We start from the raw sequence: 25310 nt of genomic DNA, 5'->3' as shown, positions 1-25310 counted from the left end.
CATTCTCATATTTCTCACAAATGTGTAAAAGGCCTTGGGGCTTTCCTTGATCGTACCCGCCAAAGATTTTTCATGCCCGCTCTTAGCTCTCCTAATCCCTTTCTTCAGTTCCCTCCTGGCTATCTTGTATCCCCCAGCGCCTTGCCTGAACCTTATTTCCTCAACTTTACATAAGTCACCTTCCACTTCTTAACAAGACATTCAACCTCTCTTGTCAACCATGATTCCCTCACTCGACCATCTCTTCCCTGCCTGACAGGGACATACATATCAAAACACGCAGTATCTGTTCCTTGACCAATTTCCACATTTCACTTGTGTCCTTCCCTGACAGCCTATGTACCCAACTTATGCACTTCAATTCTTGTCTGACAGCATTGTATTTACCCTTCCCCCAATTGTAAACCTTGCTCTTTTGCACGCACCTCTCCCTCTCAATTACTTAAGTGAAAGTCACAGAATTGTGGTCACAACCTCCAAAATGCTCCCCCAGTAACAAATCTATCACCTGCCCTGGTTCATGACCAAGTACAAAATCCAATATGGCCTACCCTCTGGTCAGACAATCTACATACTGTGTTAGAAAAGCTTTCTGGCCACACTGCACAAACACTACCCCATCCAAACTATTTGATCTAAAGAATTTCCATTCAATATTTGGGAATTTGAAGGCACCGTGGCTACTGCCCTGTGACTTCTGCACCTTTCCAAAATCTGTATCCCAATCTGTTTCTCCACATCTCTGGTAATATTGGGGGGTCTATAGAAAACTCCCAACACTGTGACTGCTCCTTTCCTATTTCTGACTTCAACCCATATTACCTCAGTAGGCAGATCCCCCTCGAACTGCCTTTCTGCAGCTGTTATACTATCTCTAATGAACAATGCCACCCTCCACCTCTTTTACCATCATCCGTAATCTTGTTGAAACATCTATAACCAGTGACCTCGAACAACCATTTCTACCCCTCTTCTATCAAAGTTTCTGTGATGCCCACCACATCATAGTCCTAAGTACCGATCCATGCCTTACGTTCACCCACCTTATTTCTGATGCTTCTTGCATTGAAGTATACACACTTCAACCCATCTCCTTGCCTGCAAGTACTCTCCTTTGTCAGTGATACCTTCCCCACTGCACACTGCATGCTATGGCGTCCTGAATATCGGGTTCCTTAGTTGCTAGACTATAAATCCAGTTCCCATTCCCCTGCCAAATTAGTTTAAACCCTCCCGAAGAGTACTAGAAACCCCCCCCCCCCCCAGGATATTGGTGCCCCTCTGGTTCAGATGCAAACCGTCCTGCTTGTACAGGTCCCACCTTCCCCAGAATGCGCTCCAATTATCCAAATACCTGAAGCCCTCCCACCTACACCATTCCTGCAGCCACGTGTTCAACTGCACTCTCTCCCTATTCCCAGCCTCGCTATCACGTGGCACCGGCAACAAAGCAGAGATGACAACTCTGTCTGTCCTGGCCTTTAACATCCAGCCGAACACCCTAAACTTGTTTATTACCTCCACACCCTTTTTCCTACCTATGCCGTTGGTACCAATGTGCACCGCGACTTCTGGCTGCTCCCCCTCCCCCTTCAGGGTCCTGAAGACACGATCCGAGACATCCCTGACCCTGGCACCCGGGAGGCAACATACCTTCCGGGAGTCTCGCTCTCGACCACAGAATCTCCAATCTATTCTCCTAACCATTGGAACTCCTGTTACTATTGCTTTTCTATGCTCTCCCCTTCCCTCCTGAGCCTCAGAGCCAGAGACCTGGCCGGCATGGCCTGCCCCCGGTAAGTCATCCCCCCAACAGCATCCAACACGGTATGCTTGTTTTGAAGATGAACGGCCACAATGTATCCTTGCACTGTCTTCCTGTTAGTTTTCTTTTCCCTGGCTGTAACTCTTGTCCAGTACCTTGGGTGCGGCGACCTCCCTGTAACTCTTCTCGCTAACCCCCTCTGCCACTAGGATGATCCTAATTTCATCCAGCTCCAGCTCCAGTTCCCTAACACGGTCTCTGAGGAGCTGGAGTTAGGTGCACTTTCGGGACACCAGTGGTATCCCTCACCACCCTCATCCTACAGGAGGACTGTACAACTGCCCTAGCCTCCATCCCCCCTTACTTTCCAGAATTGGCTGTCCCGTAGACGATCTGTACCTCCGCCCTCTGACTCTGATTGCAGTCAGCTGTTCTCTAAACTACTGGCTCCCTTCAGGCTCTTTGCTAAATATAGGAAATTAAATGTAAGGAGGACCTTACTCCCTCCTCACCTAACTCCGTCAGTCACTAAATTATCACTGTAGCACTCAAATACAACCAGTTCAGCACTCCAATGCAAACAAGAGGAGCAAAAGAGATAGTGCAAATCTCAGCACATTGCTAATATCGTCCATTCCGAATGAACACAGCACGCATCTTATTTTTGCAGACAATTTAAGATGTTATTGATCGTAAGCTGCGTCACCTTCTCTTGCGTTCTGATGTAAAGCATCCGATGAATTTGTTTCCCATTTAAGGTTCAGTTTATCATGTCTAATTTAGCTAAAATGCACATCTTTGATTTATGGAGGTGAGAGCCACTCAGACATGCGAAAGCTTGTCAAACTCCATACAGCCAGTGAACGGGGGCCGGGATAGGACCACAGCGTCAGCATGCTGCCCTCGTCGCCACGTTTATGGTTAAATTAGGTCACATTTGGAATTTTAGTCAGCTTGCCACAGGGATTTTTCTTACTTGTCTCAGATTCTCCATTCTTCATGTCACATCCATTATTTGTTTTACATCGAGCTCTTCTGCCGAAAGTTAATACTGCCGAGTATTCTGCCATGGTTATATCGGACAATGCACTCCGTCCCCTTGTCATGGCTCTTATATCCTAAACTAAAGCACGGTTTGTAAACCTATATCCACAAGTTTCGATATTTTTTATTCAAATCAACAAATCTTATTCCACCACCCAATCAGTATCGTAGGAGTCCATTATAGCAGCCCTCCAGGGAAACATAATATCTTACAGTGCATATAATATGAAACAAGGAAAATGCAAACAACAAGGTTTAATGCTCAATTTTACACAAAGGTTGTCAATTTTGCAGTAACCCGAACTCGTGGATTATCTGCTGTCACGCTAAAACGCCAGATCCAATTTGCCTTACTTTCCACTGATAAAACTGGGCACATGTTTCAACTTTGAAGGGAAATCTGTATACATTCGGGAACGAAGCTAATTGCCAACTAGCCCACCACCGCATGTACATTTCCGCTCTTCGCTTTTCCTCCCTGATCACGGACTCTTTCAATAAACTTAATACTGATCCCTCCGACGTCAATTTGACCTTTTATCCGAACCATTATTTGTGTGACACCACGTGGTATGGCAATGGCTGAATTTGAAAGTATTTCGACATCCCATCTGAAGACGTGGACTGGAAAAGAGGCTTAGTGACCCTTTCCTTTTGGATGAGGCAATACATTACATAAAGCGCATGCAAATTCTTGAGGCCCCCAAGCACTGACAGCTTCCTTATCGACTTGTATCAAACGGTATCCACTCAAATGTCGCTCTTTTACTATTTTTTAATGACTACATATCTCACGGTTCCCGGTGAGGCAGTGGTGTAGTAGAATTGGCACAGCGCTAAACTTAACAAAATGTTACATATTCCTCTGAGGGGAGGGCAGCATGATGGCGCAGTGGGTTAGCCCTGCAGCTTCATGGCGCCGAGGTCCCAGTTTCGATCCCGGCTCTGGGTCATTGTTTGTGTGGAGTTTGCACTTTCCCCCTGTATTTGCCTGGGTTTCGCCCCCACAACTCAAAAATGTGCAGACAAGGTAGATTGAACACGCTAAATTGCACCTTAATTGGAAACAAATGAATTGGGTACTCTGAGGAGGTGACAAATAATTCATTCCTACTCGCAGCATTCACTTTTTTCTGTACGTCTGAAAACAAATACAGTAATGCATTAATTTAATTCTTCAGGCAAGGCGCTGTCATGTAATAAAGCTAGGTCTCGAGTGTTTTAGGATAATAACCTAGTATTTAATTTATTTCAAATAATAACGTGACAACTAAGCAAGCAACGAAGTCTGTATTACGATTTTACATTTGGGCAAGTTAAATTAACGTCCTTACATGGTCTGACCCATGCGTGACTGCTGATCAATGGGGATGTGGTTAAAATTGTACTGCTCTTCTGCAATGAATGGGCAAGGCACTCCGCTTCAAATGCTAACAGCAATACAACAGGGTGGAAACCCTTTTATGGAACAAGAGACAGGAAGCAAAACAACCGAACAATGACTTGTCGATCCTTGTCCTGTAAGGCCTGCACATTTAGCCGCGGACCTACCAAGACTATGGATCAGGGCAAATATCAGCAATAAAACTCCCTGCTGATTATACAGTACTGAGCCTCGTCAGATGATGAATATTGCTCCTCCAAGTTAAAGACCAAATTTTAAAGTGCACTGAAGAGAATAAGGCACAGGATGTACTCAGGTTGGGAGACTTCAAAGCCGATTATCTACAGCGGCTCGGCCGTAACACTAGTAATCGAACTGGCCGTCTCCTAAAGGGCTTCGCTACTCATCGCTGTCACCGGTTGGAGCTGTGGGAAACAGCACGAACGACAAATACCGGACCTTTTTTCCCACATGTCTACGTTCACATACACGTCTGTTCATGTCACATTAGATCTAGTAATAACACAGGTGGCTTTGCAGTGAAGTAATCCCGCCTTTAGTTTGAGGAGAAGTACCATCGTGTTGAGCAGAGAACGTAGCAAAATAAGATCTGAATTTGAGAAGAAAATATAACATTGTGTTTTGTTTATAAAAGCTTTTTCAATCTGAAGTTATGAGAATTAATTTGTGGAAGGGAAAAGAGCAACTGGTTATGGCTCAGGGTTGTTTCAAGCAGCTGAGATATTACATTTAAAGAGTGTTTGCGCTTCGATTGCCACATTGCTTAATTTGTTCCAGTACTTCAATACAAGACATAGTGACAACTATGATGATTGTCGTATTTAACAGTAAACTGCAAATTAATATTACAAAATAGAGAACAATGAAATGTCTGAAAAGAGCTAAACGGCATTCCGAAATGCAGGATATCCGACAGTTGAAATGAATACGAAAACAAATGCAATAGTTGGATAGAGGACATAAATCCGGCACCATCTGAAATAAAAAATATGCAGTATCAGCATTTTTACCTGCGTATTCCTTCAGGATTTTAACTGGTGGAAGCGATCAACAGGTTTATTCTATGAACCAATCAAAATAAATTCCATGACATAACGTTAATGTAACTTGTTCCACCGCGTCTTTTTAGTCGAACCATGATAACATTCAGTTGGCCTCATCATTTGTGCCCTAGCCATTTTCAGAATTCCAATTTCATCAGTGTTTGCTTTAGCAGCAACATTTTAACAACATGGTGCAGACATATATAATACTCTGTTATAGCATAGAAAAAATAAGGTACACGTGAATTGAACACGTCCGAATATGACTTTATCTATATCATTGTCCGCATGAACGTTGTTCAGAATTGACGTTGTACCTTATTAACATTTTCATGAACAGATTTGAAAGAAAAAATAACATTATGATGCAGAGTTTGCTGAATTTTAGAACGCGTGACGAGTTCTAAAATTCAGCAAACTCTGCATCATAATGTTATTTTTTCTTTCAAATCTGTTCATGAAAATGTTAATAAGGTACAACGTCAATTCTGAACAACGTTCATGCGGACAATGATATAGATAAAGTCATATTCGGACGTGTTCAAGATTTAAGGAATTGCAATGAGTTGCATAAATGCAATTAACACAGATATTTAACTTGCCATTTTTCGGAATGCTATAGTATACAATGTGCAGCAAATATCATACCCGGCATCACAGTTTCATTCTTTCACATAGAGCAGCATTTAAGAGTTGATGAACCATAATTAACATTTACAGGCCACGATCCGCTTTTTCCAACTGCATTGGCATGCTCATGTAAAATTCTTCTCTGCATTGTTGGATTTGTGACCCTTCCATTCCAAGCTCTCTAATTTTTGCGTAGCCTCACATCATAAGCATTTCACAATTCCTCTTATCCCCTTTAGGGCTGCACTACTATTGACCCTTTTAATATGCTTGTCATGCCTTAATACGTTTCGAGCGGGAAGAAGAGCAGGAAAGGCCCGATTTTTAACGTTAAGAAGGAAGTTAAGTGGTTCTTTGGGACTAACCTTTACGACTCGTCGCCATCCCCTATGGATTGAACCTCTTTTTCTTTCGAAGTTTAACACTTAAACGAACTTCATTATACTCCCTGCATTTCTGCAAACTCGTCCTGTCCCAAAGCACCTTACCACTGCTGCTGGGCGCCTTTGTTTTCAGGTGCGTCCACGCAACTGACACTGACGCCAGCATGGAGCTACACAGACAAACTAAACTTCCCAAAAAACGGTTGGCCGACTCTCCAATAAACATGGCTGCCGGAACAGTACCGAGGAGCGGCGAATCGAGGTTCAAATTAACGAGGGCGGTAGCGCTTTATTCCTTTGGTTGTGCCCTTTTCTTTTATTTGGCATCACGTTTACACTGTTTCCGGGTGCGGTGTCAATGATCCCCCAGCCTTACTTTAATCAGCTTCACGATTGACATGAGCCTAATTAACTTGTGCATCATTCGCTGTTCCATATTTCACAACATTAAATCTCTATGACCTGCATGACAATAAGGCTTTCTACAAAAACATGTTAATTCAGAGAATCCACATCAAAAATATACAAGTTATAAAGATGAAGTTTCACCCGCTCTACTGAAGAAAACCATGGTCCAGCGTGTTGTCTTCTGGAAGCTAGGCACTTGAAGCATTCACCAAATTCTGTGGAAATACAGTGCATTGCAACTGATTTCAAGTCCATGCCCAATAAAAAAGTACTTAGCCCACAAATGCAGCACCCACTAAATGCTATGTTACATAGAAGGTGGTGCAGTGTTTTGAATGACATGGTTAGGTGAATTATACTGCCGGCCTTTCGTGCATTTCAAGGTGGTGAGATATGAAATACAGCGGGAGTCAAGCTCAACACTTTCCTGACCAGCCTCGCCTGTACATCTGTGCAGTAATCTGCAGTCCATGGAAGGACGCATCATTTATGATTGAGTGCGGTATCCCCTCCCAAGATAATTTTACCACCTTTGGATATTTGAATACGTCCGTGGGCATCTATGTCAAATGAGCTAAAGGATCAATTAAGGAAATACAAATATATACTCTCATGTTGAGTGGCGTCTACCCTTTTATGTGTCACACATGAGTTTGGGATGTGTTTGTCAGTGCGGTTAATAGATCTCTAGTACCTTGAAATATTAAGTTGGTAGGATTATTGTTTTATTTGGTTGGAGATCGTTTATAAATGGTTTCTTTACTTTTTCTGTTCTCAAGAGTTCATTCAATTTTCATACATTATTGAAGATTTCTGTCGAGGTTCCCCTTCAGTATATAAACCTATGCAATCGCATTTGAAATCTGCAATTTGTATACTGGTGGAGCGACAGAGTAGAAGGTGGGAATTGTGGAGAGGAGGCCATTGGACTACAGAGAACGTTCCAGGTTCGAAGCCAGATTGCATGATGAACAGAAAAAGGCGTGCAAGTGGAAGACATTGCATGACAGAACGATCTGAAGAAGGTGCCATTACCCAGCAACAGTTTGCAGGTCTTCCCACGCTATCTGAAGATACCTGACCTGCAGTAACACAAAATGTTCCCCGCAACTGATCTGATCTTCCATCAAATCGCATTTAATTAGGCCTGCAACGAATGTGTGTCCCTTGCAGTGAAGTACGTTTTCCTAAACTTTGCATTACAGATTCTTGCAAGGTGTCACTGGAACATCTATGCGTGTGCCATTTCAGTTGGCCGCAGCCACACGACGCTTGTCACAGATGCGGTCATCCTGCGGTTGGTAACTTTTTCCAAATTAGGACGGAAAAGGCTAACTATACAGAGCATGTCAGGTGTTTCACTGTGAAAACTGGATTTATCCACTTCCAGAGATCCATAATGGTGCGAACAAGTTCGGGGGGTGTGTTTGTGAATATGACAGGCTTTAAGAAATTCGTGTTCCATATTTGTCGTGCTGCAGGAGGCCGACATTGAGATTTCTGTACATTTTCGGGAAGAGATTTTGACGACTCCTAGCTGCAGCTCGTCGTTTCTGCAAGTGGCTTGAGCTTTTGACATCCGAAGGACACATGCTATTCGCTGAATAGATTACAAAATCATTATTGCCACAGCCAATAATTGGAAGAGAAAAGAGCTACACTCGCAGTCATGCCCCCAGAATTGCAGTAATGGCAGGTCCAGTCGGATTCTGCCATGTCAGTTGAATTTCAAAAACCATCTAAGCAAGTTGTCCTCAATGTTACTGTATGTTTTTCGCTATTCAATTTTGATCTGTTAAGCGTGGATGCACTGCCGAATTAGTATAGTGATCCTGCTCCAGAGAGCCAAAGAAAACGATCGAAGTAATGAGTCTGAGCATGAGCTGGAGAAGGCACATGTTCCGATTTTGGGAACAGTTTCTGGCTAGTGTGCCCATTTTCAACGGATTTTTTGTTGAATGTCCGTTACACGGAGCCAAGTCAATGGCAAGTGAAAAACCACGGTACGTGATTGTAGCTGATAAGCGAGCGTTGACAATATTTTTGGCAGTTTCAACATCATGAGATAAACTTGGCAGCCTTCATCCATGTCGCGCGAACCTCCCAGGCCCCTTGCCTAACAATTCAATGCCGTTGCACGTAATGCAGCATGTGAATAATGAATGCAAAGATCGAAATGGGCCAATACAAAAGTGCCAGGGAAAAAGAAAGTGTACGTCACACCTACTGCGTGACCATTAGGACTCCAATTTGCACGTGTCACGTTTTTGTGTTCGCCCTCGATGCCAAAAAAGTGTCGGACGTTATTTGGCCCTGATGCTTGTTTAGCATTGATCCTGGAAGCCACAATGTACTTGCTAGAGCCGTTGTAGACCCCGTCAGGTGCACAGAATCTATCGCTATTGCTGTCGCTTCCGCAGATTTTCTAAGATCCAGGTCTCGTTCACTTGGCAAGAGAAAATGCGTTGGTGCCATCTTCCAGAAAGCCAAAGGAAGTACCCAGAGATACGACCTGCAGCATATCAGCTAATATGAGGTTAGTAGGAACCTCCATTCTCCTCATTGATGGGTAGGTAGCTAGCAAACGTATTGGTGTCTCACCCATCTCTCACATTATCTCTCAACTGGGTACTTCACTACCAGTGTGTACGAATACCGGTCAGAAGCAACTCCAAACAATCATTTGAGTTCCTGGAGCAAATTTCAAGAGTCTGTAACCTTATTATTGTAGTGTGAATTCTGAGCTCCGGTTGAACATAGCGCTTACGCGCCGCATGAATACCTCCAAGATTAAAAGCATGGCATACAGACCTTCAGCGAAATTTGAGTGATTTTCAAATCTGGTGACTGATGAAATTGTCCAGATATTCATCATACTCGTTGATTTAAAAATTGTCAATTACGTTTTCCTGTTGTTCAGTAATCACTCAATTGCCAATGCAATTCTGAATCTTGGCTACTGCCAGCTCCTCGGATAACTTTGACGGTCTTTCAGCAGCGAACACTCGCATCCAGTCAGCAACGCTTGCGCAGAGAGCCTGTGACTGTCCGTTGATGCACGGGTGGAATGCGCATTTGAGGCATTTACGGAGTTTCTGATGACGAGGGATATGACGGGCATGGCAAAAGATTAGCTGCAAAATTCATGAATAAGTCAATTTTCACGCCATGGCAATTCTAATATATATGGGCATCTGGCTAAGGAAGGTATTCTCAACAGACACGCAATGGGAACAATTTAATTTTACGTGTGAATCTTATAACCACAGCCCTATTCCTTTCAAACCCAAAGCTTGCATTTTGCTGTGACATTAGACAGCCCAACCCTCGACGGCACTTGTGGAACTGGTTGCACGCTCGCATGCCTATTCAAGGCATATTACTGCACCTGACTGCATAAGCTGATCAATAACAATTCCCACCCTTGTGTTCTCGTTGAGCCCATTATAAATCTACTAATCCTGACGGAAAAAAGTCGTCTTCCAGATGTTGGGAAATTGCATGTTTCGCTCGACATCCACAGGGGGAAATGTCGCATTTCGCCCTGATATCCATAGCGGTTGAAATATATCAAGGCATGTGATTTTGCTTAAAATTGTGCTCTGTATTTTCCATTGTTTACTAACAAATGTTTCTGCTACCCACCAAGGCTTCTATCAGATGTTCATGTGGAACCGTTACTCAGTCTGGCAAAGCCCAAAACGTCATTAACACTGTAGTTCTTTTTAAACTAGAGCCCAGTTCCGTAAAAATTTCTAGGCCGCTTTAGAGGCAGGCCAGATTAGGCCAAACTGCATTGTCAATGTGAGCTGGTTTCTTCTTTCGTCTTTGCCAGCAGGATTGAACTGCAGCCACTTCTTGTTTCAAGTCTCATAAACCACTGGGGTTGGCGACACGCTGTCTTCAGGAAATCCGGTTTCGCCTGAAATGGGTCCCAAGTAACAATGCCATTCCAAGCATAGAAGAATCAATATAGCAAACGGAAAATGAATTGAAAATTCAGACATATTAATGAGCTCGTCCAGACGTTGTTCACAGACGTCGAGCCTTCCAGGAGCTGTCTACAGATCCCTGTGCCCTCCGTTTAGCTACTAATCCAGCTAACTGTTCGCCAGCAGTTAATTGGCCACCCAGTGTGAATTGCAATTCTTGAAACAATCGCATGTCATTACAGATTGCAGACACGCTTCATTTTCGGAGGCCACGATGAAGATCCAGCTCAATGTTTTGACTATCGCTAAGGCGTCAGAGATTCGGCACGCCATTAGGCCTCGTGAGGCACTTGAGTCAAGAATGACCTGGTATTCGATGGCCTCTGCACATCATCTTTATTTATTGGGATTACGGAGGAAAGGACGATGAAGGAGGAAGGGCCAACAGTGTTGATAACGCGTATGTTGCGTTATGAAGGGGTCATTTTCTGCGGAGGACACTCCTCTGTTCTTCTTACGTAAAGCACAAGGCAGTTGCAAGCCTCTGTTGTCCCTGTTCATTCTCCAACGCGACTCTTTCCTCCCTCATTTGTGTCCCAACACTACTAACCGAAATGACCGACTTACACTCATGTTTGTGGCACATTTTACTCCTTCCATGATTTCCGATCGTCGCCAACGTGGAAATTACACACTTGTAGCGTTCTTATTACTAAAAGCATGTCGGCAAATCATATCAGTTGTTTGATTCATATGACGTTTAATAATAATAATCTTCATTGTCAAAAGTAGGTTCAGCACATTGGGTTAAATAGCTGGCGTTTAAAATGTACCAAGGCAGGCAAGCAGCGCGGGTTCAATTCCCGGCCCAGCCTTACGCACAGTCGCCGGTATGTGGCGACTAGGGGCTTTTCACAGTAACTTCTTTTGAAGCCTACGTGCGACACTGCGATTTTCATGTAATTTTAATTTGATAAAGTTACCGTGAAAAGCTGGTCGCCACATTTCGCCGCCTATTCAGGACCACGGAGGGAGAATTCAGAACGTCAAAATGACCCGGCATCACGTCTTTCGGCACTTGTGGGGGAAACGTTTGCACCCGGAGGAAACCCACGCAGATAGGAGGGGAATTTGCAGACACCGCATAGACAGTGACCGAAGCCCGGAATCGAACTTAGAACGCTGGCGGGGTGAAGCAACAAAACTAACCACTGCAATACCCTATTTATGCACCTGACGAGTAGGAGTCTCACTCTCAGGCAATGAAACACCAGCCGCCTGTTCAGTCAGTGGAAAGATAACTCGTGAATAATACTCCAGTAAGTTGTGACCTCATGTTCCTGACCGGTTACTGGAAATGTTCTGTGGGGGTTAAATTTAATGGCAAGTCTGATAATCAATTGCTGTTATTTTGTTACTGTGAACGTGAAGACGTGTCTGGCGACAAACGTATTGTTTATGCAGCTAATATTATGGAATGTTCATGCGCTAATATTGGCTGTTGAATTACCGAAACCAGAAAATGGTATACATTTTAGCAACGACTTGTTAACAAACGTATTTAAAGCCCCAATGATCTGGGACACCTCGACAGAAAGGCAAACCTGAAAATGTATAGATCCCAGACGTACTTGTTTGCGGAACTAACATGTTGTACCTCTGGCTAGATGGCAACTAACATTAAAAATATGTTGAGCTTTTGGAAAATGCCCCAGATTGTCTGTATTTTATTTGGGTCTGCCAGATTTTAGTCCAGGATTGAAACAAAAGTGCACTTATTAAATACATATCACTACATAGCAAACAACATATACGCAACATTGCCCGCCAAACGTTTAGACATGCTCGGTTATTTTATAATGAAACAAAAACAAAGATGCAGACAATGAATGCACTTAATATGCTAGTCTAATTGAAAAAAAAATGCATTTACCCATCTCTAGCCGCAGAAGCATATTCTCTGAAAGGAAATGTGAGAAAATCGGTATTGAGGCAAACGTTTTCTGTCCAGATAAGTCACATTTGAATTTCCAAAATTCTGTCTTGTCTGTGAGGATCGAAGTACTTTCAATATAAACGAGATACAAAAGGAAAAACATTCAACAATATTAATTCCAAAACGATCAAATTAGAATGATCACAATTACATTGTGATTAATAACAGGTTACTATACGTTCGTTAGGCTTAAATGACTATTGGCATGTTCAATCGAAAAACATACCTTGAGAATTATCTCAAAAAGCATCTCAACAATGGAGAAGTAACTATATATTATGCATTCCTACCTTTTTTAATAGTCTCTAATGGAGAAACATCAATGACTACATGTTACCGGTGGAGAGTGAATGCAAGGCGAGTAAACCGGCAAGACTCAATTGACATCTAACAGGTGTTCTTTGTCCAAATGTACGAAAAAAAAGTTGTTGACAACTTCGACCAATTCAAGGCATGTACATTGGAATAATGTACTTGCACTATTACACGAATGCGAATTAGATCAATAGAACACACAAAAAAGTTGATGCAAAAGATTGTGACTGTCACAAGTGTACATCAATGAATCTTTTAACACGACAATGCGCATAATAAAGAACAAATACATCCTAGGTCAGCTATCACTAAAATTGTTGTGCCTACCGTATTTCCTTGTGAGCGGATGGATTAAACAGTATTATTATTTCCTCAGTATATTGCTGTATATGACAACCAGTTAGAGGCCTAAGCTAGAGGGCTCAAACTCAAGGAACTGTTAAGTATTTGAGGGTTGTTACATAACTGCATTTCTGTACATCCTTGTTCGTCATGAAGGTGAGGCTTTGGGGCAGTGCAATTCGTACAGCTGGGAGTAATCCAGAGACTTCGGGTACTGTTCTGGAAAAAGCTGCAATTTGCATTCAACACTGGACCTGAAAATGAATGTATAATGATGAAGATAAAACGAGCGTCCATTGTGATGAATACCTTGTGGTTCTCTAATGCCTTTCAGGTCAGTAAACATGGCGTCCTTACCTGGTCTGATCTACACGTGATACCAGATCTACAGAAATGTGGCTGATTCGTAAATGCACACTCAAATTGCCCACGACATACCTCAGTTATATCTTACGGTTCAAAATTAGACAAAGTGGAACGAAGGTGGACGGAAAACGCTTCATTGATCAATGCACCAGAAACACAAAAGACACATTTAACCTTAGCTAGTACGCAAAATCCTTCTAATTTACCTTTGGGGGCGTGTGCAACAATTTGGAGATCTGTTTCCCTGACTATTGAAGCAGCGGCCTCACATTGCCACATTCGGTGAATCGCACCTAACACGGCAGGTCGTAGACACTACTTTCACCAAGTATGTGTCCTGTACCATCCGCAGGACAGACATGCACATCTGGAGGCAGTGTGATATTTATTCCGGAGGTAGTTGCCTTCGGCACCCTCACCATCCTGCCTGACCCCAATTTGATCTTATGTACGAGTTTAAACATGGCAAAGCAACATTCCTGCTAATTATCACTTACACCCACCCTCAGCTGCCATATCAGTGCGTCCGCAAGTTGAACACCTAGCGAACGAATACCTGAATGTCATCCGGGAGCTGAATGAATTCTGAGTAGGTGAAATTAATGTAAATCACCACGAGTTGTTATCCAGGTCCACCAGAGACCGGTGCTGTGCTGTACCAAGGAAAGTTGTTGCTAGATTGTAGTATGGAAGAACCAACAACAGAGAAAAAAAGATTCTCGACATCATTGTTAGCCGGCATGCCGAAAATCCGACGATGGGGGCAGCACGGTGGCGCAGTGGATTATCCCTGCCTCACGGCGCCGTGGTCTCAGGTTTGATCCCGGCTCTGGGTCACTGTGTGTGTGGAGTTTGCACATTCTCCCCGTGTTTGCGTGAGTCTCAAAGGTGTGCAGGTTAGGTGGACTGGCCAGGCTAAACGTGCTCGTGAATTGGAGAAAATGATTTGGGCACTCTAAATTTATTTAAAAAAAAGAAAATAAGAGAAAATGGGACGGTCGAAAAAAGAATCGGGAGGAGTGACAATAGCAAAGGTCTTGTGGCGGTAAAGTCCAGATGTCACATTGTGGATACCCTCAAATGTACGGTGTGGAAGTACATCCGTTCTAAATGGATCATACCCAAAATATCTAGCTGCTGTAGACTGGGCATGCATGACGCGCTTTCAGTCACCATCAACAGCAGACTTGTACTCAACCATAAACTATAGCCTCGTGGCCCAGCGTTGCCCCAACTTACCATTACATTCAAATCATGGACTCAACGCTGGTTCACTGAAGAGTTCAGGAGTGCATGCCAGGCTCACCACCGGGCGTACTAAAAATGAAGTTTCCAACGGGTAAACCAACATCACAGGAATCCTTGTGTAACAATCAGCAGAAATACGAATGGACAGAGTTAAGAAATCCCTCAACCAATTGATCATATATTTTGTTTAACCAGTTTACGGTACCCATTTTATTTTTTCTAATTAAGGGGCAATTCAGCGTGGCCAATCTACCTTCCCTGCACACCTATGGATTGTGGGGGTGAAACCTTAGCAAGCACGGGGATAATCTGCAAACTCCACATGGAGGGTGGCCAAGAGCCGAGGTACAACCTGGGAACTCGGCACCGAGAGAGGGCAGTGCTAACCACTGCGCAACCGTGCTGCCCGCAGTAGATCGTATGTAAGATTTGCAGTTCTGTCACATTCAGCTGTGAAACTGGTGGACAATCAACCAAGACACTGGTGGGAATCACCCACACATATCGCCAATTCTGAATAGTGCAGGAGGTTTGCACATTCGTGCAAAGGAGGAGGCTGCATATTGCACAACAATATTAGCGAGAAGTTCCCAATGGTTGATACAACTCGGCCTACTCCATCGATTCTCAAAATATTCAGGAATCAGATTTTGCTATATTAATTCACTACAAATGATATGAGCAAATAATTTCTGGTGCTAGATATTGCAATGCTATTAAACCCTGACACCAATATTCCGGCAACAGTGCTGAGGTCTCTTTTTTAATTTTTCCAATTTAAGGAGACAATTTCCACCGAGCCTGCACATCTTTGTGTTGTGGGGATGAGATTCACGCAGACAGGGGAACAATGTGCACACTCAACACGAACATTGAACAGGGGCCGTGATCGAACCCGTCTCCTCGGCTCCATGAGGCAGCAGTCGAACCGAATGCGCCACGGTGCCTCCTCGTGTTGATGTCATGTGCTTGTGAACGGTGGCAAACCTAACCAAACTATTGAAATACAACACCAATATTGGCACAGAGCCGGAAATGTGGAAAATTGCGCAAGAGTGACCAGTATACAAGAAAGAGCGCAATTCAAGCTGCGAAAATGCCTTCACACCCACTGCCGGTCATTAAAAAAACATTGGAAAGGGTAATCAGCAGTGCTGTCAAGAGACACATATTGACAAATACACTGGTTACGGATCCTCACTTTATATTCCAACAGGGGAAATATCCTGATCCCAATTAATGCTTTGCTCAAATGTGAGAAAAAGAAGAGCTGATCTCAAGATGTTAAGTGCTGTGATTCTCGTTGCCATTAAGGGAACATTTGACTGAGTATGTAGTTCAAGACTAGGAGCAAAACTAGAATCAACAGGAATCGGCGGAAACCCTCCGCTGATTTGATTCATAACTACTATATAGGAAGATGGCTATGATGAACGGAAGTCAATCATCTCACCTCCAAGATATTATTATTGCTCTTTGCATGCATCGTTCCGTGGCCCAAGCATATTCAGCTGCTTCAGAAAAAAATTTCCCTGTCAACAGACGACAAATGAAATGAAAATCGCTTATTGTCACGAGTAGGCTTCAAATGAAGTTACTGTGAAAAGCCCCTAGTCGCCACATTCCGGCGCCTGTTCGGGGAGGCTGTTACGGGAATCGAACCGTGCTGCTGGCTTGCCTTGGTCTGCTTTCAAAGCCAGCGATTAGCCCTGTGAGCTAAACAGCCCCTATGTGCCAATATTGTGCCAATGGGAATGTACGCTGATGACTGCACAATGTTCAACCTATTGGGTGACTCCGTGCATGCTGAAATAATCCATGTAGAAACACAGGAATACCTGGACAATATCCAGGCTTGTACTATCAGTTCGACCTAACATTCGTTCCACCCAATGCCAAACTATAATCATATCTGGCAAAAATGTTCAACCATCGCTCTTTGGCAGGCAATGTATTATTACCACAGAACCCCCCCCCCCTCCTCTTTGAACATCCGATGAGGAACACTTAATCTGAAACTGAGCTGGAATATAAATATAAGTAAGGTGGTTAAACAACCAGTTAATCGTTTAGGAATCTTCGTGAGGTTAGGTCACCTGCTGACTCTTTAAAGCTAACCAACACGGCAAAGCAAAATTTCGGATTGTGATGTAATATTTGCAGCTCCAACAACACTCATCAATCTCGACACCATCCAGGACAAAGCAGTCTGCTTGATTGCCCCCATATCTAAACGCATTTAATTCGGAGGCAACCGACGAAGAGTGGCAGCAATGTGCACCTTCTATAAGCTGCGCAGAAGGAACTCACCAATGCACCTTTATCAGACCACCCAAACCCACGACAACGAGCATCTGAAAGGGCAAGAGCAGCTTCTACCTGGAACACCCCCACCAGCAACTGTACTTCAATATCAGTCGCAATGCCGTCTAGGAAATATATCACAGTGCCTTCATTGTTTTGGGGCAAAACATCAAGAATGGCTTTCCGAAAAGAACTTCCGCGATATCTGCACCGCTTTCATTGTGGAGTTCCAGAAGTCAGCTCAACACCATCTTGTGAAGTGTTTATTGCGATCGGCTAAAAATACTGGCATAGCCAGCTACGCCCACATCCCGTCAAAGAGAAACACAATTTTGGATATTATTTCAAAGTGCATATTTACAGAGAGAACACTGCACGAGTGCAGTGAACACACCCGAGTATGCACACGCGAGCACGTGCCAGAAAAATGCTCCACTCAGTTTGAAATTTAATCTGTCTCTCTTACCCAACGTTTTTGGTCCAGTCGATGCTGCATCTGTAAATGTCATTTCTGAATTAATATAAATCAGTGAAAACTTACAGTGATTGAACTGATTTCTAAGTGCATTTTATGGATATGTGGAAAACATTTCTGGCTGGAGGAATCGTATCCCGCAAAATATAAGCGATTCGGAAATTTTGCCCATTTGGCATTCTATTGATGAATAACACGGGCTTTATAAAATAATAATATAATTTCGCTTACTGTAAGAATGAACGTGACCTTACCTGTCTCAGCTTTATGACGAGATATGCAAAAGAAGAAAAAAAATCAAATGAAGATGTTAATTGGCAATAGTTTACGGAAGGAGACAAAATATTTGCTTCCTTTGCGTACTTGGAAGGTCGAGCGCATATTTCATCTCATGACCTTTCGCGTTGCCGGATATATTCCAAATGCTTTCCCTTTGATGAATGTTTCCCTTTGATGAAGCAAATCCCATTTCGATTGCCTCGTTCATGCTGGCAAAGCCCTCACTGATTGCAATGAGGTTTCCTCATGGAACTGCTCAGCTGCGTTCCATCGCAGTATATGCGGTTGTTGGTCAAATATTACGATGAACAACATTGGCCTCAGCTCTCCGCCGAATAGCACACTTTGACGTCTCAGTGATATCATACGGTGTGATGTCTTACACGCCAGAATGCATTTATTATCTCCTTCGATCTATATTTGTTCACTTGGCCTCCTGAGCCATGGATTCTACATCCTCTGAATGAAGTGGTTTCGCAACATCTCAAGTTGCAGATGGCCTGCTACCTGTATTGGCAAGGTAATTATGTGATTTACACGCCTGATCCAGTGGAAATATCGTCTCAGCATCCACTCTACACTGTCCTGGTCAGAAATATATATCGTTCAAATTGATTGCCGCCATGTTTCCTTAATGGCATACCTTAGAACCCTTGTGAACACAATCACTGCTCATATGATAATGTTATCCTCTTACGAGCAATCAGTGCACTTCCGCATTGACTGGTTCATCCTGCATGAAGCAATGAGACCAAAACCAGATACAATATGTTCTCACCAAGAGGTCTCTAAAACGCCTTGTGCATATGCAATTATGCATTGTTGCTCCTGTATTCAGCAGTTCTTGCACTGAAAACTAATATATTTTTTATTTTCCCAACTGCTTGCACATGCATTATTGTTTCCAGCGGCGAATGGACAAAGAACACAAAATACAAAATAACCTTAGCAAATACGCAAAATCCTTCTAATTTACCTTTGGAGTCGTGTGGAATAATTTAGAGATCTGTTTCCCTGAGTATTGTAGCAGCGGCCTCACATTGCCACATTCGGAGAACCGTACCTAACACGAGATGTCGCAGACACTACTTTCACCAAGTCTATGACCTGTGCCATCGGCAGGACAGACATGCACATCTGGAGGCAGTGAGATATTTACTCCGGAGGTAGCTGCCTTCGGCGTCCTCAGCTTCCTGCCTGAACCCAATTAGGTCTTATGTCCGTGTTTAAACATGGCAAAGCAACCTTCCTGCTAATTGCAACTTAAGCCCACGCTCAGCTGACGAATCAGTGCGTCTGCATTTTGAACAACTCTTGAACGAATACCTAAATATCATCCGGTAGCTGAATCAATTCAGAGTAGGGGAATTTAATGTAGATCACCACGAGTGGCGCTGCAGGTCCACTAGAGCAAGATGTATTAAGCAAAGTGGCTGCTACATAGTCGTATGGCAAATCCAATAACAGAGAAAAAAAGATTATCGACATCATTGTTAGCCTGCATGCCGAAAATGTGACTATGGGGGCAGCACGATTGCGCAGTGGATTATCCCTGCCTCAGGGCGCCGAGATACCAGGTTGATCCCGGCTCTGGGTCACTGTCTGTATGGAGTTTCCACATTCTCCCTGGCTTTGCGTGGATCTCGCCACCACAACACAAAGGTGTGCAGGCTAGGTGGGCTGGCCACGATAAACATGCCCGTTAATTGGAGAAAATGAATTGGGACTCTAAATCTTTCTTTAAAAAAAAGAAAAAAAAAAGAAAATGCGACTTTCTATGAAATCATCGGGATAAGTTACCAAAGCAAAGTTCTTGTGGAGATAATGTCGAGACGTCAAATTTTGGACACACTCGAATGTACATTATGGCAGTACATCCGTTCTAAATGGAACATACCCAAAATATCTAGCTGCTGAAGACCGGGCATGCAGGACGCGCTTTCGGTCACCATCGTCAGCAGACTTGTACTCAACCAAAAACTATAGCCTCGTAGCCCAGTGTTGCCCCAACTTACCATTATCATCAAATTATGGACTGCACGCTGGTTCACTGAGGTTTTTAGGAGTGCATTCCAGGCGCCCACCTGGCATACTTACAATGAGGTGTCAAACGGGTAAACCTACACCACAGGAATACGTGTGTAACAATCAGCATAAATTGTAATGGACAGAGCTAAGCAATCCCTCAACCAATAGATCATATATTTTATTTACAAGTTTACGGTACACTTTTCATTTTTTCTAAGTAAGGGGCAATTCAACGTTGTCAATCCAACTTCAAGGACACCTTTGGATTGTGTGGGTGAAACCTACGCAAAGACGTGGATAATCTGCAAACTCCACATGGAGGGTGGTCAAGATCCGAGGTCGAACCTGAGAACTCCGCGACGATAAAGGGCAGTGCGAAGCATTGCGCAACCGTGCTGCCCGCAGTAGATCATATGTAAGATCTGCAGTTCTGTCACATTCAGTTGTGAATACTGGTGGACAATCAATCAAGACACTGGTGAGAATAATCCACATATATCGCCAATTCTCAATGGTGCAGGGGTTTTGCACATTCGTGCAAATGAGGAGGATGCATATTGCACAAAAATATTAGCGAGAAGTTCCCAATGGCTGATACAACTCGGCCTACTCCATCGATTCTCAACATTTCAGGAATCAAAATTTTGCTGTATCTATTCACTACAAATGACATGAGCAAATCATTTCTGGCCCTAGAGACTGCAATGCAATTAGGCTCTGACACCAATATTCCGGCAATAGTGCTGAAGTTTCTTTTTTAATTTTTCCAATTTAAGTAGACAATGTCCACCTACCCTGCACATCTTTTGGTTGTGGGGATGACATTCACGCAGACGGGGGGGGAAATGTGCACACTCAACACGAACATTGACCAGGGGCCGTGATCGAACCCGTCTCCTCGGCAAAATGACGAAGCAGTGCAACCGACCGCGCCACCGTGCCTCCTTGTGCTGCTGACATGTGCTTGTGAACGGTGCCTGACCTACCCAAACTGTTCAAATACAACGCCAATATTGCCACACACCCGGGAATTTGAAACATTGCGCAGGAGTGTCAAGTACACAAGAAAGAGCGCAATTGGGGCAGCAGGGTGGCATGGTGGTTAGCATAAATGCTTCACAGCTCCAGGGTCCCAGGTTCGATTCCCGGCTGGGTCACTGTCTGTGTGGAGTCTGCACGTCCTCCCCCTGTGTGCGTGGGTTTCCTCCGGGTGCTCCGGTTTCCTCCCACAGTCCAAAGATGTGTGGGTTAGGTGGATTGGCCATGCTAAATTGCCCGTAGTGTCCTAATAAAAGTAACGTTAAGGGGGGGGGGGGGGTTGCTGGGTTACGGGTATAGGGTGGATACGTGGGTTGAGTAGGGTGATCATGGCTCGGCACAACATGAAGGGCCTGTTCTGTGCTGTACTGTTCTATGTTCAAGCTGTGAAAATGCATCCACACCGACTGTCGGACATTAGAGAAACATTGGAAAGTGTAATCAGAAGTGCTATCAAGAGGCACATATTCAGAATTGCACTGGTTACCGATGCTCACTTTATGGCCCAGCTGGGGAAAAATAATACAACTTCGCTTACTGTATGAAAGAACGTGACCTTACCTGTACCAGTTTTATGAAGAGATATGCAAAAGGGGAAAAAAGTCAAAAGAACATGTTAATTGGGCAATAGTTTACGGAAGGAGACAAAATATTTGCTTCCTTTGCATAATTGGTAGGTCGAGCGCATATTTCATCTCAGAGATTTGCCTTCCTTTGCGGTATGGAGGGGAAAAGTGGGGCCCTGGAGCTATCCGCACCAAAACAATGAAGATGTATTTCTTGCATGTCGACCCAGCGTACTCCTTCAGTTATTTATTCATATTTTTGATCATGCTCTACTCCCTTCGGTAGTCGCGGTTGTGTATTTTACAATAAAGATGTCTGGTTATACCCCTTGTTCTGCTGCTATACTATTAGATTGGGCACTGCAAAACGCCAATCTGGAGACTAGATAGCTCTCAGTTGTTAAGCAAGACGTTTTCTGATCGTTTGTCTACATCCAGAGGATTTGGTAAAACTCAAGAAAAAGATTTATATCCTCCCTCCACACTTTCAGAGGCACTCAAGATCGGCATCGGAGAGGTGAGCGGGTGGGGTGGGTTATTTTGTACAAGTGGTACTCTGAAAATGGACAGGCTAGGGCACAGGTTGCTGGACGCCATCCATGAGGCGGACAACTGATACTCAGTTGGCCCAGCACCAGATTTACTAAGGTGCAGGAAGAAGTTGCAAATACAATTAGAAATGGTGTCTACTGATAAGGCTATGGCTCATTGACATGGACCCGTGTAGCTCATAACTGGGCCTCACTTCACAAATTGTACTACTCAAGCCCAATCAATAATATCAGAGAAGATCAACTAGATGCAGCGACCTCCGTCTGTCCCGAGCGGGTAGAAATGAATGAACGTGCGAGGTTTGTGTTTAAATTATCCAAATATTTCAGGACAAAATCCCTTCTCATTGCGGCAGGCATATTCATTTATGTGTCTATTTGAGCGGGTAAACGTCCCAAGCTCTGCAGTTCTCCGTTCCCGGGATACAGAGTATCAGGAGGACCAGCTCTCTCAAATGTATTACTTTGCTTTTGAGCGGACAACATTGATAAAAATGTGCAGTGGCTCAGTGATATATTTAAAGAGGGGATATTTGCCAGTTTTAAAGGGCTGGAGGATAACTTTCGGCTGCCCAATTCATCCTGTTCCATTACGTTCAGATTCGTGATTTACCCCGTAAAGTGTCCCCTTCTATTCCTTTAATCCATTATCTTTCCTTTCTGAGGAGGTTTTTGACTTTGTCTCGCCCTGCCAATGGTTTCGTTTTAGAGCCTTGTAGCTATATTCTCTCATCAGATCCCGATATCTCAGAGGAGTTGAGAGCTGCGTCCTGTGTTGACTGCTGAAGCTTGGAGGGAAATCCTCTACAGGATGCAATCCACATTTTCATCTACCCTGCTTCGTTTAAACCAGTTCTAAGGTATACACAGTGTGCACCTGACCAGGACAAGGATGAGCTTTTTATTTTTCCATGGCGTGGAGGAGAAAAGTCATTGTTGCTCGCTTGCTACGCATTCAGATGTTCTGATCCTGTACCAAATTTGCCAGCTTCTGGGTTTCATTTTTCAAGACAATACTGACGATTCTTCGGGCGTATTGAAACCATGCCCATTAGTCGGTATATTTGAAGTCTCATGCTCACCGACATTTCACGCTGTGTTAGATACATATGTTGTCCCCTTTGCATCACTGGTGGCCAGTGGGCGAATAATACTTAGATGATGGTCTCCCAATCAGCACAGTGCATCTGCCTGGTTTGGAGATTTGATTGCATTTCTGCACTTCGAAAAATGATACACGTCATCAGGGGGTTAGTTAAGAAGTTCTACCTTAGATGGCAACTATTTATCTGCATTTTAATGATCGAGACACCGTCAGGTATTATGGTGGTTCAGTATAGGATTTAAGTTTTAATTTATGTTTATTGGAAATTTGTGTATACATGTTTGTCATTGTATATGTATACATGTGTTGGTTGCTTGTTATTATGTGGTTAGTGTCTGTCTAGAAAGCGTTAATAAATATACGCATTTGTAATGGAAAGACACAGTAAGTTTTATATCGGTTCCTATGTTAACTCTCTGTCTTCTTGAATAGTGGGTTTTTATTTGCCACTTTTCAGTCTCGTGGAATCTTTCAAGAATCTAGGCAGTTGTGGAAATTTTGTGTCAATGTTTCCAGTAACAGCAGACACGTATGATAAGGATTTGTGCTAAAGTTCACCTGGACCAGCAGATTTGTCATCCGGCAGCTCCATCGAATTTCCTCAGTAACGCTTGCATCGTAACTGTAATTTTTCCAAATCCTCTCTCCACACCATGTCCTCATTCAGAACTATTGTAATAATTTTTTTGAACATACTATATTGAAAGATCAACACACTTTCTTTATAATTTCAGCTTTAATTTCTTATCTGCGATGAGCTCCTCGTCTCCATTTCTAGTTGGCCACCGCTTACATTCCGCACTCATTTCCTTTTCAAACTTCTAGAAGAATTATTGCGGTCGTCTTGAATGATGTATTAAATACCATCGCAAAAGCCGGCTCCATCTGAGAATCTGAACATAAATGTTTTCTTCCGGGAGTTCTAGAAGGTTTATTGTCGGCAATTGTCAATTGAAGGAAATCGCGATTGTTGCACAAGTGGCTGCCAATTTGCTTTACAAGTTCTGCCACTGCTAAAGGTCAACTCCTGCTTACAATCCACTGGTGTGATATTTTTCCTGCCTCCCATTGGTGACTTAATGATATTATGTTCAGCAATCAGATCATTTGCAACGACTAGACGCCTGGAGATGTATTTTAGGTATGACTAACAGTGACTAAGATGAAATAAAGGATCGAAATCACAGCCCATGACGTTCTTTCACATAAAGTATGATCAGCCGAAAATAAAGCAATTGACCAGGCATTATCCAACCCACAAATGGACAGACGTTAAATGTTTACACTGTGTACATTTCAGAATACGTTTCTGTATTATAAATAATGCCTGCTGAAATTATGCGAAATGGCATTCGTAACAGATATAAATTTATGTTCCACAATAAAGAAGGCATTTAATTTCAAAGAAATTCCTTTCCTTCCTTGCCTCCACTTGTCCGAGACCAGTCTGGTTCAGGGGAGTGCAGGTTATTGTGCTCATTGCAAATTACTCGCACGGATGTATAAGGGTAACAGCCTGTTGAACAGGTCCGGGCGAAAATGATGCAAATAAATCTTACTGCCAGCACCTCCACCTGACTTGAGAGCTGAAAATAAAACCAAGAAAGCAACAACAGGTAACTCGTAAATCATATACCCAAGTAGCTAATACACATTAAATTCATGTTATACATCTGAAAATAACAATTCTTCCACTCATGATCGCGGATGGTTGGTTCACGAACCATTGTATGGATGTACAATAAACTTAGAGATGTGGTCAAGCATACATGGGACTGCAGGATCGTAACAGCTGGTGTCTCTGAACTGCCCTCTGAAGCAGTCCAGCAAGCCAATCAGTTCTGCGCTTCCGCTCGGGCATTAACAGCAATACAAGTGGATGGAGTGGCTTGAGTTCGCTGAGGCTTGATACAGAGCTTCAACGTCACCGTAAAGATCTGACAGCTTGTGCCAAAATTGAGAGAGCTAGTCCACGCACTTGTTAACCTGCATTCGGCAATTCCCATACACAAGTCTTATCGACAATGGTCCATAGGCCACCAAAGGTGTTGGCATAGTGATATTAAGTCAGGAGGAATTCGGACTTA

General features: G+C 43.4%; 1 protein-coding gene across 1 annotated transcript in view; it reads right to left on the bottom strand.

Annotated features, from left to right (window-relative positions):
- The window catches only part of LOC119976528, a 291544-nt gene that overhangs the window by 48550 nt on the left and 217684 nt on the right, over positions 1 to 25310 (bottom strand). Inside the window, exons 17-23 of the mRNA XM_038817080.1 lie at positions 24792 to 24809; positions 17911 to 17919; positions 17648 to 17677; positions 12897 to 12911; positions 12544 to 12570; positions 5225 to 5248; positions 3924 to 3950 (exon numbers count right to left, since the gene is read on the bottom strand). Of these exons, the coding sequence (XP_038673008.1) occupies positions 3924 to 3950; positions 5225 to 5248; positions 12544 to 12570; positions 12897 to 12911; positions 17648 to 17677; positions 17911 to 17919; positions 24792 to 24809 (150 nt within the window). The remainder of the gene's footprint in view (positions 1 to 3923; positions 3951 to 5224; positions 5249 to 12543; positions 12571 to 12896; positions 12912 to 17647; positions 17678 to 17910; positions 17920 to 24791; positions 24810 to 25310) is intronic.

The sequence above is a fragment of the Scyliorhinus canicula genome, chromosome 13 (assembly GCF_902713615.1).
Source record: "Scyliorhinus canicula chromosome 13, sScyCan1.1, whole genome shotgun sequence".
NCBI classification, from domain to species: Eukaryota; Metazoa; Chordata; class Chondrichthyes; order Carcharhiniformes; family Scyliorhinidae; genus Scyliorhinus; species Scyliorhinus canicula.
This window is presented reverse-complemented; position numbering and strand designations above follow the sequence as displayed.